A 12,500-nucleotide genomic window follows, 5' to 3' on the forward strand; every position below is an offset into this window, starting at 1 on the left:
GAAGGACAGAGGAAGGACCCAGGAGGACAACACGAAAGTCAAAGAGTGTGTATCTCCTGGTGCACGTTGTCTGTTTAAGGGTTAACAGATAACGAGACTCCGAGCTCCGTCACCAGCTGGTTTATTAAATTATAATTATCTCATAAAGACGAAGAGTTTTTAAACTTTGACGATATTTTAACTTTAATTTTTGTTGTTGATGTGAATTCTTTCTCTGCCGTAGTTTTCTTATCTTTTGTTTAACTTTATACGTCTTATTATTTTCCTTTTATCTTTATCGTCTTATTTTTGTGTATAATATTATAATATTTTAACGTTAAGCTAACGAGACTCAGAGCTCAGTGGATTCTTCACCTGCTGTTTAATCGAACCAGTGAGTTTTAAAGTCTGGTTGTTTTTCCGTCGTAGCGGCTAGTTAGCATCATAGCGGCTAGTCAGCATCATAGCGGCTAGTCAGCATCAGAGCGGCTAGTCAGCATCAGAGCGGCTAGTCAGCATCATAGCGGCTAGTTAGCATCATAGCGGCTAGTTAGCATCATAGCGGCTAGTCAGCATCAGAGCGGCTAGTCAGCATCATAGCGGCTAGTCAGCATCATAGCGGCTAGTCAGCATCATAGCGGCTAGTCAGCATCATAGCGGCTAGTTAGCATTTTACCGCTCAGAAACGTCTTCGTGTAACTTTTCTGGAGTAAATGTGTTAGCGCTGTCGTAACGCTTTAATACCGATTCTACGTCAGAAAACGAAACTTATTCTGAGTTATTCATCCACTAGAGGAACAAGTAGCTCACAGTAGCATGCTAGCACCGCGGTGATTGTCGAATGCTAACGTTCTGATATTTAGCGTTTTAGTTACGGTAACATACGACGTAGCATGTTAGCATTCACGGCTAACGTCATCATCAAGTATCTGGAATCAACGTTCAAGTGAAACCGAAGTTTAGCTGAACTCAAAACTGGAAAAGCTTCGGGAAAGTTTACGTCATATTTAACGTGTTTTAGAATTTTAACGTTAGCATTCACGTCAAAGCAAAGGCAAGCTAACGATAAGTATTTGTATTCTTGGCTCCTAAAAAAGCTCCAATAAAAAGGAGCTCATAAGTTTTAATGAACTGAGCTGTAAATTAAATCCGATGTCAAACTGAGAGAAATAAAAAGTCGTAGTTGTGAAGACGCGTTAAAGTCAAACTAAAGAAAAACTAAAAAACTGACGAATCGTTTTGGCTTCAGATTCAAACAGGACGAAGAAAAACTGTCGGTTAAAGTTTAGATTCGTTTCACGTTGTTAACGAAACTTCAACTTTCCAACAGGAAGTCCAAACAGAGAGATTTAAATTTAGAATATTTAGATTTAAAAAATGAAACTTGTAGCTTCAGATTCTGGTTTACAGTAAAAAGGGAAATCTGAAGAGTTTCTATGAATCATTAAAGTCTTTATGTCTTAGAGGAAATCTATAAAACGATGATCAGCTGACACTAAAGACTCTAAATGAAGCTGTGAGGATCTTTCTTTCCTTTCCCACCTGAACATTAACAAACACTTGGTTAATCTCAGGAGCTAAAGGTGAAAACTCGACTTCTGGAAAATGAAAAACTTGATCGGTATCTTGAAACACTGAAATATGGAAACACTGAATACGTTTTATTTAATGAACTGAGCTGTAAATTATATATTTAAAAGCAAACCTCGACTTCTTTCTGCTTCTGGAAAATGAAAAAACCTCGATCTGTGTGTTTTCCTCTAAAACAGAAACAGACACGAAACGGAAACTTCCCAACAGGAAGTCAAACAGACACGAAACGGAAACTTCCCAACAGGAAGTCAAACAGACTGAATTTGAACATATAAATGAATTTTGGGATATTTGTGGTTTATAGTAAAACGGGTTTCTATGAAGAGTCTGAATCTATAAAACAAGCTTCAGTCACTAAAGTCTCTAAATGAAGCTGTGAGGATCTTTCTTTCCTTTCCATCATGAACATTAACAACAACCTGGTTAATCTCAGGAGCTAAAACTCAAAACTCGACTTCTTTCAGCTTCTGGGAAATCAGGAAATGACTTTAACAGAAGTATTTGAATTCTTGGCTCCTAAAAAGCTCCAATAAAAGGAGCTCATACTCCCAACAGGAAGTCAAACAGACTGAATTTGAACATATAAATGAATTTTGGGATATTTAGATTTCAATAGATTCTGGTTTATAGTAAAAAGGGAAATCTGAGTTCCTATGAATCACTTAAAGTCTTTACGTCTCCGAGGAAATCTATAGAAGGACCAGGATTCAAGTCAAGTCTCTAAATGAAGCTGTGAGGATCTTTCTTTCTTTCCATCATGAACCTCAACGATTAAACTCTAAACTGTGACGTCAGAAACTAAAATCTTCGTTAATCTCGATGCTAATAAAAACTCGACTTCTTTCAGTTTCCGGAGAATCAAACCTCGGACCGGTAACTAAAACAGAAACAGGCTCGAAGCTTTCAGACGTTTCTTCTTCTTCTGCTCGAACTACAAACACAGTCGAACGTATTCGGAGCTGTTCGGTAAAATCTTCGTTAGCTAAACTTCGTGAAACAGTAACAGAAAAGCTTTATTAACAACTTCGTCTTTACGAGAGTTTCAGGCACTAAATCGGTTTTACGACTAAAGTATAAAAGAATCGACATGATTAAAGTTTCCCTCTGTCACAGCGTCGACGTCGGAATAAACGGAGACAGGAAGTCGTGAATAGAAGAAGCTAGCTAACTAGATTATTTTAGTTTTTTTTAGTTTTTTAAGTGTGTGTACCTGAGAGGTTCAGTGGTTTAATGTGAACGTTAACGAACTTCCTGCTAGAAACCAACGATTACAGCTGAGCAGATAAAAACTATCAGTCTCGGTTAGCTAGCTAGAACTTTACTCGTCTCGTTAGCTTCTTACGAATAATCACGAAATTTACCGTTTGTTTCCTTTAACTCGACTAAACTGATGAAAAACACCTGAAATAAATCTCAGTTCTAGACTTTCCCCAAAATTTTTTTTTTAAAAAGTCCGATAATCTGAAGAGAAAAAAAAAACCTCATTCGAGAATCTCGCTGATTTTTATCGTAACTCAGAGAACGTACGTAAAACTCTAGTTGTTTTAAAATAAACACTGTTTTATGTTTGAATCAAATTAATGATTCGGATGTTCGGATGTTCGCGGCTGCAAATAACGATTATTATAAAAACTGATTAATCATTAAAATGTTTAAATGTTAAAACTGTAAATTAAAACATTCACAGAGTCTCAGAGTCTTAAAATATGAAATGTTCTGTTTGACCAAGAAAAACTGAAACTGAAACGAATCACTGATTATTAATTATAAGAGTTTCAGTTTGGACTAATTGATGAATTGTTTTAATGACAAACATAATCAGCTGTTCTCCTGAAGATCAATAATCAATAATGAAGCTTAAAGTTTAAATGATCTCCTTATTCAATGAAAGAAGTGATTATTGAACCATAAATGTGATTTTCAGCTAATTAGATGAAATAAATCCAGATTTTTAACCTGAGACCAACAGAAGGGTTAATAAGAGAGAAGCAGTTTTATGTTTAAAGCTGAAATAATTATAATAATAATAATAATAATATAATAATAACTGGGATATAATTAATTAATCAAACTATTTAGATCAAAGATTAATCGCTTTCATTCTTTTAAGGGAAGAAAAAGTAAAAATGATCTGATTCAGCTTCTTAATGTGAATATTTTCTGTTTTTATGACGGTAACTGAGCATCTTTAAGAGACTTGAGGTTTATTTTAATTAATTAATGAATCAGAACTCAATCAACAGATTAATGAGTAATTAAATAATCGTTATTTGCAGCTGTGGTGATTTTGCACATTTTGCTGGGAGCTGTAGTTTGTCTCGTAGCAGCTGCTGGAGTGAAGCTGACTTCTTGTTCTGAGGCTCGACAGGAAGTGACATCACACTCGACTTCACGCTGCCCGCCAAAATAAAAGAGTTAAACACAAAAAACGCAGACGAGCAGAAAACATCAGATCAGAGAGTCCTCAGAGGTTGATCATGTGGTCGTTCTCTGCCCCCCCCCCCCCCCCCCCCCGTTGTTTAGAGGGGGGGTGGGGGGGGGGCGGTCATGTGACAGGATCCAGGGTTTTAAAGCCTGTGAATCTGATCCAGGAGCAGCAGAGTGGAGGAAGAGTCCGGGTTGGACGCTGGGAGTCATCTGGGAGCGATCTCAGGCATCATGGCCGCCAGGTGGATGGTCGGGCCGCGGCTCGAGTCTCTGTGACGCAGCTTAAACATCAGCTGCTCTTTTTCCTGAGAAAGCTTCTGGTTCACGACGACCTGCCTCTCCAGCGCCACCTTCAGGTCCTGCTGCTCCTTCGACAGTTGCCTAGGAGACGGGAGGGAACGGGAGGAGACGGGAGGAGACGGGAGGAGACGAGACGAGAGGAGAGAGAGATTACAATTAATCATCTGACGAACTGCAGCAGCCGCTTCCAGAGAAGAAGAAGAGGAGGAAGAGCAGGATGAGGATGAAGAAGATGAGGATAAAGAAGATGAGGATGAGAATGAGGAAGAGGAAGAGGAAGAGGAAGAGGAAGAGGAGGAGGAAGAGGAAGATGAGAAAGAGGAGTTTTTAATCTAAATTTAATCATATAAGTTTCTGTTTGAAAGTTTAAATCAATTTGAGGACAAACTTCTCAAATGATAAAGTCTTTAATTCACTGTTGAGTTCATTTATTTTAACTCTAATAAAACTTGTCAGATTGTTCCTACTTGTTGCTGTTGGTTCTTTTTTTTTTGGGATAAATGTTAAAATCAGCAGCTTCAGATTAATCCAGGTGAAAAAACATGAATGAACACAGAATGATTTGTTAGTTTAGCATTTTAATTCAGGCTGAAATATGTTTTATGGGTCTTCTGTGTGATTTAATTCCATGTACTGTTTTAATTACATTTAACACTTTTTTAATACATAAAAATGCAATTTAACACATATTTAAAAGTCAAATCAGTCAAAGAATAACAATAAAACTTAATTAAGATGATTTATTAAGCACATTAAGTTTCTGGCTGCATCATTGAAAGCTTTTAATTCTGACAACAGTAATAATATTTTTATTTTTATTCTTATTCTTGTTTTTTTCTTTTGTTTAAAGACAAAAACAAAGTGACTTATTGCAGCAAGTGAAACGTCCAGCAGGTGGCGCCAAAGTACTGCTAGTGATAGAGGAGGAGGAGGAGGAGAGGAGTAAAAGGAGGATGAGGAGGAAGAAGAGGAGGAGAAGGAGAGGGAAGAGGAAGAGGAGGAGAAGGAGAGAGAGGAGGAGGAGCAGGAGAAGGAGGATGAGGAGGAGGAAGAGGAAGAGGAGGAGAAGGAGAAAGAGGAGGAGAAGGATAGAGAGGAGGAGGAGGAGGAGGAGGAGGAGGAGGAGGAGAAAAAGGAGGAGGAGGGGAAGGAGGATGAGGAGGAAGAAGAGGAGAAGGAGAGAGAGGAGGAGGAGGAGGAGGAGGAGGAGGAGGAGAAGGAGGATGAGGAGGAGGAAGAGGAGGAGAAGGAGAGAGAGGAGGAGGAGGGGAAGGAGGATGAGGAGGAGACAGAGGAGGAGGAGGAGGAGGAGGAGGAGGAGACAGAGGAGGAGAGGAGTAAAAGGAGGATGAGGAGGAGGAGAGAGAGGAGGATGAGGAGGAGGAGGAAGAGGAGGAGAAGGAGGATGAGGAGGAGACAGAGGAGGGAGGGGGGTGGGGGGAAGAGGAAGAGGATGAGGAGGAAGAGAAGAAGAAAAAGGAGGAGGAAGAGGAGGAGAAGGAGGAGGAGAAGAAGAAGAAGAAAAAGGAGGATGAAGAGAATGATGAAAATGATGAAGAGGAGGAAGAGGATGATGATGATGAAGAGGAACATGATGAAGAGGAGGAGGAAGAGGAGGAACATGATGAAGAGAAAGAGTAGGAGGAGGAAGAGGAGGATGATGAAGAGGAGGAAGCTGAGCAGGAGGAAGAGGGTGATGATGAAGAGGAGGAGGAAGAGGAGGAAGATGATGAAGAGGAGTGTAGATGTTAATAAACTTACTGAATGAGACTTTGATAGTTTTCTATTCTGACTCCAAGATCTTCATTCTGCTGCAAGATGTTGATGATCTGATCCTCTAGAGACAGATTCTTCTCCACCTGAGGAGGAGGAGGAGGAGGAGGAGGAGGAGGAGGAGGAGGAAGAAGAGTAGGAAGAGGAGGGGGAGGAGGGGGAGAGAGAGGAGGAGGAAGAGAGAGAGGAGGAGGAGGAGGTAGAGGAAGAGGAGGAGGAAGAAGAGAAGGAAAAGGAGAGAGGAGGAAGAAGTAGAAGGAGGAGGAGGAGAAGAAGGAGGAAGAGGAGGAGGAAGAAGAGGAAGAGGAGGGGGAGGAGAAGATGGAGGAGGAGGAGGAGGAGGAGGAAGAGGAGGAGGAGGAGGAGGAAGAGGAGAAGAAGGAGAAGAAGGAGGAGAAGGAGAAGAAGGAGAAGAAGGAGGAGAAGGAGAAGAAGGAGAAGAAGGAGGAGAAGGAGAAGAAGAAGAAGAAGAAGGAGGAGGAAGAGGAAGAGGAGGAGGAGGAGAAGAAGGAGGAAAAGGAGGAGGAAGAAGAGGAAGAGGAGGGGGAGGAGAAGATGGAGGAGGAGGAGGAGGAGAAAGAGGAGAAGAAGAAAGAGGAGGAGGAGGAGAAGAAGGAGGAAGAGGAGGAGGAGGAGGAGGAGGAGGAGAAGGAGGAGAAGAAGGAGAAGAAGGAGGAGGAGGAGGAGAAGGAGGAGGAAGAGGAGGAAGAGGAGGAAGAGGAGGAATTAGATCTGTTATCATTATATACTATATTATATTATATTATTACGTCTCATTATATTTTATATATTTCAGGAGTTTTATTTTGAAGGCCGTCCTACCAGCTTGTCCATCTGCTGCAGCTTCCTGCTCTGCTCCTGCACGCGCTCAGTCTTCATCTCGATGACGAACAGCAGAGACTCCTGCTCAGACTCCCAGAATGCACCGGGGCTGCCGTGGGCCTAAAGGTCAAAGGTCAGAGAGTTTATTTTAGTCTTTATTAAAGAATCCAGAAACAGAAATGATGGAATAAAGTTTAAAAAAAAATAAATGTTTAGAGTTTTACTTTGAGATTAATTCTGATTAAAGAAAATAACACACACACACACACACACACTGTAACACACACACACACACCTGTTTTTACTACCTGGTGGGGACCCTGACTGGGGTCTAAAGGGTCTACAGACGTAATTTTAACACCTAAATTCATCATAATTCTGTTTGAACATAAAAAATGACTTTAAATATCAAAAACTCACATAAATTTGAAAGCTGAATGTCCCCCCCCCCCCCCCTCGTTGGGACCCGTAATGCTAACGTCTATTAGCATACAGCTGACATCACTGTTAGCCACAGTACAATTCATATTCAGTATTTGAACAAATGTTGGATTGAAACCCAGGGAGCTAATCGCTAAGCTAATATGCTAACACGAAGCTAACATGCTAATATACACACTTACACACTTTGTCAGGAAAAGGTCCCCACACTGCAGTACCGTGTGTGACCTCTGGGGTTCACACACACATACAGGAAAACCAACCTTGTGGGGACCAGGCCTATCAGGAGGCTGTTTGCTATTGATTACAATGCTCGTTACCATGGAAACCAGGAGTCAGTCCCCACAGGGTTGGTAATATGTCAGGTTGCGGTCCCCACCAGGATGGAAAAAACACACACACACACACACACACAGACACAGACACACACACAGACACAGACACAGACACACACACACACACACACACAGACACAGACACACACACATACCTGTATATTCCTCTTCAGATCTTTCTTGAACGTAGATTCTTGGACTCGTCTCTTCAGCTCGTTATAAATCTGCAGATCAGCTGACAGCTCGGAGACCTTAACCTTTATTAACACAGACACAGATCAGCTGGGTGAGCACACACACACACACACACACACACACACACACACACACACACACACACACACACACACACACACACACACACACACACACACACACACACACACACACACACACACACACACACACATCATCTATAATCTATAAAATCATGTTTCTATTTTTACCTTCAGCTCGTTTTCAGCAGCCTGAAACTTTTGAGTCAGTTCAGTTTTTTCTTCTTTGTTTCTTTTCTGAAGTTCTGCAGAAAACAAATTAAACATCATGATGATGATCAGCTGTTATTGTTACGATGATCAGCTGTTATAATGATCAGCTGTTACTGTTATAATGATCAGCTGTTACTGTTATGATGATCAGCTGTTACTGTTACGATGATCAGCTGTTACTGTTACGATGATCAGCTGTTACTGTTATGATGATCAGCTGTTATGATGATCAGCTGTTACTGTTATAATGATCAGCTGTTACTGTTATAATGATCAGCTGTTATGATGATCAGCTGTTACTGTTATAATGATCAGCTGTTACTGTTATAATGATCAGCTGTTATGATGATCAGCTGTTACTGTTATGATGATCAGCTGTTATTGTTACGATGATCAGCTGTTACTGTTACAATGATCAGCTGTTATAATGATCAGCTGTTACTGTTATAATGATCAGCTGTTACTGTTATGATGATCAGCTGTTACTGTTATGATGATCAGCTGTTATGATGATCAGCTGTTACTGTTATAATGATCAGCTGTTACTGTTATAATGATCAGCTGTTATGATGATCAGCTGTTACTGTTATAATGATCAGCTGTTACGATGATCAGCTGTTACTGTTATAATGATCAGCTGTTACTGTTATAATGATCAGCTGTTATGATGATCAGCTGTTATGATGATCAGCTGTTACTGTTATGATGATCAGCTGTTACGATGATCAGCTGTTACTGTTATAATGATCAGCTGTTACGATGATCAGCTGTTACTGTTATAATGATCAGCTGTTATGATGATCAGCTGTTACTGTTATGATGATCAGCTGTTACTGTTATGATGATCAGCTGTTACTGTTATAATGATCAGCTGTTACTGTTATAATGATCAGCTGTTACTGTTATGATGATCAGCTGTTACTGTTATGATGATCAGCTGTTACTGATCAGCTGTTACTGTTATAATGATCAGCTGTTACTGTTATAATGATCAGCTGTTACTGTTATGATGATCAGCTGTTACTGTTATGATGATCAGCTGTTACGATGATCAGCTGTTACTGTTATAATGATCAGCTGTTACTGTTATGATGATCAGCTGTTACTGTTATGATGATCAGCTGTTACGATGATCAGCTGTTACTGTTATAATGATCAGCTGTTACTGTTATGATGATCAGCTGTTACTGATCAGCTGTTACTGTTATGATGATCAGCTGTTATGATGATCAGCTGTTACTGATCAGCTGTTATGATGATCAGCTGTTACTGATCAGCTGTTACTGTTATGATGATCAGCTGTTATGATGATCAGCTGTTACTGATCAGCTGTTACTGTTATGATGATCAGCTGTTACTGTTACGATGATCAGCTGTTACTGTTATGATGATCAGCTGTTATAATGATCAGCTGTTACTGTTACGATGATCAGCTGTTACTGTTACGATGATCAGCTGTTACTGTTATGATGATCAGCTGTTACTGTTACGATGATCAGCTGTTACTGTTATAATGATCAGCTGTTACTGTTATGATGATCAGCTGTTACTGTTATGATGATCAGCTGTTACTGTTATAATGATCAGCTGTTACTGTTATAATGATCAGCTGTTACTGTTATAATGATCAGCTGTTACTGTTATAATGATCAGCTGTTACTGTTATGATGATCAGCTGTTATTGTTACGATGATCAGCTGTTACTGTTACGATGATCAGCTGTTACTGATCAGCTGTTACTGTTATGATGATCAGCTGTTACTGTTATGATGATCAGCTGTTACTGTTATGATGATCAGCTGTTACTGTTATGATGATCAGCTGTTACTGTTATGGTGATCAGCTGTTACTGTTATGATGATCAGCTGTTACTGTTATGATGATCAGCTGTTACTGTTACAATGATCAGCTGTTACTGTTATAATGATCAGCTGTTACTGTTATAATGATCAGCTGTTACTGTTATAATGATCAGCTGTTACTGTTACGATGATCAGCTGTTACTGTTACGATGATCAGCTGTTACTGATCAGCTGTTACTGTTATGATGATCAGCTGTTACTGTTACGATGATCAGCTGTTACTGTTATGATGATCAGCTGTTACTGTTATGATGATCAGCTGTTACTGTTACGATGATCAGCTGTCATGATGATCAGCTGTTATGATGATCAGCTGTTATGATGATCAGCTGTTGCTGTTACGATGATCAGCTGTTACTGTTACGATGATCAGCTGTTACTGTTATGATGATCAGCTGTTACGATGATCAGCTGTTACGATGATCAGCTGTTACCTTCTACTCGTCTCTCGTGATCTTCAGTAGCTGTTTGACTTTTCTGTTCGTGCAGAACGTTTAAATCCGCCGTCGTCTCCGTTTTCACCTGAAAGAGAAAAAATAAATAAATCACATTTAGAAACAGAAACGTCTGAAAATCATCACTGAAACTTTAACTGTACACACACAGACAGAGACACAGACACACACACACACACACACAGAGACAGAGACACACAAAGAGACACACACACACACACGTGTGTGTGTGTGTGTGTTTAGGGTCAGTGAGGACACTAAATAAACTCCTGGCTGCAGACTCAGTTGATCACATGACCGTCAGAGTTCGTTCTGCTCTATGAATAAACTTCTTCTTCTCTGGTTTCTGATCATGATGACCTCCCCATCACCCCCACATATCACCCCCCCTCGCCCCCCATCACACACACACACACACATCATCCCCCCTCGCCCCCACCATCACTCCCCCTCTCCATATCACCACCTCCCCTACACACACACACACACACACACACATCACTCCCTATCACCCCCCCCCCCCCCCACTATCTGAGTGTTAATGTGAGCAGATTTAAACCCGTTCACACTGAGCTCGGTCCAGCAGGTCTGAGTTCAGCAGGTCTGAGCTTCAGGTTCATTCAGAGTATTTTTAGCAGCAGAGATTCTTCTGAGAGAGAATCTGTATCTGAGGAACAAACAGCAGAAGCTTCAGGAGTCACACACACTGGACCTACAGTCTATGCCCTAAACGCTCTCCGCCAGTGTGTGTTTATACTCTGGTCTCTGTCTCTAAACTCTTTAATAACGGAGCATGTTGGAAACGTGACGTCACATCAGACTGAGACACGACACCATCCTAAACACTGCTCAATCAAATGAGGAAACTCTCCTCTGAGGATCATCTCTACACCTTCACACAGCACCATGAGTACTGTCTGCTCATTAATGATCAGACTCTACATCAGGGGGGTCAAACATGAGGCCCGCGGGCCAGATACGGCCCACCGAGGGGTGCAGTCTGGCCCACTTTCCATCCAGTGCTCTTTCAGTGCCCTTCCATCTGTCCTTCCTACCTTCCTTTCTTTCTTCCTTCTGTCCTTCCTTCCATCTGTCCTTCCTTCCATCTGTCCTTCCTTCCATCTGTCCTTCCTTCCATCTGTCCTTCCTTCCATCTGTCTGTCAATCCTTTACTATCTCTCTTTCCTACCTTTCTTTTGCCTGTCTTTCCTTCCTTCCATTCTTCCTTCTGTCCTTCCTTCCTTTCTTCCTTCTGTCCTTCTTTCCATTCTTCCTTCTGTCCTTCCTTCCTTCCTTCTGTCCTTCCTTCCTTTCTTCCTTCTGTCCTTCTTTCCATTCTTCCTTCTGTCCTTCCTTTCTTCATTCTGTACTTCCTTCCATCTGCCCTTTCTTCCTTCTGTCCTTCCTTCCATCTGTCCTTCCTTCCTTCTGTACTTCCTTCCTTCTGTCCTTCCTTTCTTCCTTCTGTCCTTCCTTCCTTCTGTCCTTCCTTCCTTCCTTCCATTCTTCCTTCTGTCCTTCCTTCCTTTCTTCCTTCTGTCCTTCCTTCCATCTGCCCTTCCTTCCTTTCTTCCTTCTGTCCTTCCTTCCATTCTTCCTTCTGTCCTTCCTTCCATCTGCCCTTCCTTCCTTTCTTCCTTCTGTCCTTCCTTCCTTTCTTCCTACTGTCCTTCCTTCCTTTCTTCCTTCTGTCCTTCCTTCCTTTCTTCCTTCTGTCCTTCCTTCCTTCTGTCCTTCCTTCCATCTGTCCTTCCTTCCTTTCTTCATTCTGTCCTTCCTTCCATCTGCCCTTCCTTCCTTTCTTCCTTCCTACCATCTGTCCTTCCTTCCTTCCTTCCTTCCTTCTGTCCTTCCTTCCTTCCATCTGTCCTTCCTTCCTTTCTTCATTTTGTCCTTCCTTCCATCTGCCCTTCCTTCCTTCCTTCCATCTGTCCTTCCTTCCTTCTGTCCTTCCTTCCATCTGCCCTTTCTTCCTTTCTTCCTTCTGTCCTTCCTTCCTTCTGTCCTTCCTTCCATCTGTCCTTC

The 12,500-nt window shown here is 41.3% G+C and overlaps 1 protein-coding gene across 1 annotated transcript in view; it reads right to left on the bottom strand.

Annotated features, from left to right (window-relative positions):
- Positions 1–4,205: 4,205 nt before the first annotated feature.
- The window catches only part of ccdc69 (coiled-coil domain containing 69), a gene marked incomplete at its 5' end in the record, with an annotated part of 14,607 nt that continues 6,312 nt past the window's right edge, over positions 4,206–12,500 (bottom strand). Inside the window, 6 exons of the mRNA XM_053324182.1 lie at positions 4,206–4,380; positions 6,061–6,158; positions 6,895–7,014; positions 7,826–7,927; positions 8,117–8,190; positions 10,455–10,542. Of these exons, the coding sequence (XP_053180157.1) occupies positions 4,206–4,380; positions 6,061–6,158; positions 6,895–7,014; positions 7,826–7,927; positions 8,117–8,190; positions 10,455–10,542 (657 nt within the window). The remainder of the gene's footprint in view (positions 4,381–6,060; positions 6,159–6,894; positions 7,015–7,825; positions 7,928–8,116; positions 8,191–10,454; positions 10,543–12,500) is intronic.

Source organism: Scomber japonicus, chromosome 8 (assembly GCF_027409825.1).
Source record: "Scomber japonicus isolate fScoJap1 chromosome 8, fScoJap1.pri, whole genome shotgun sequence".
NCBI lineage: Eukaryota > Metazoa > Chordata > Actinopteri > Scombriformes > Scombridae > Scomber > Scomber japonicus.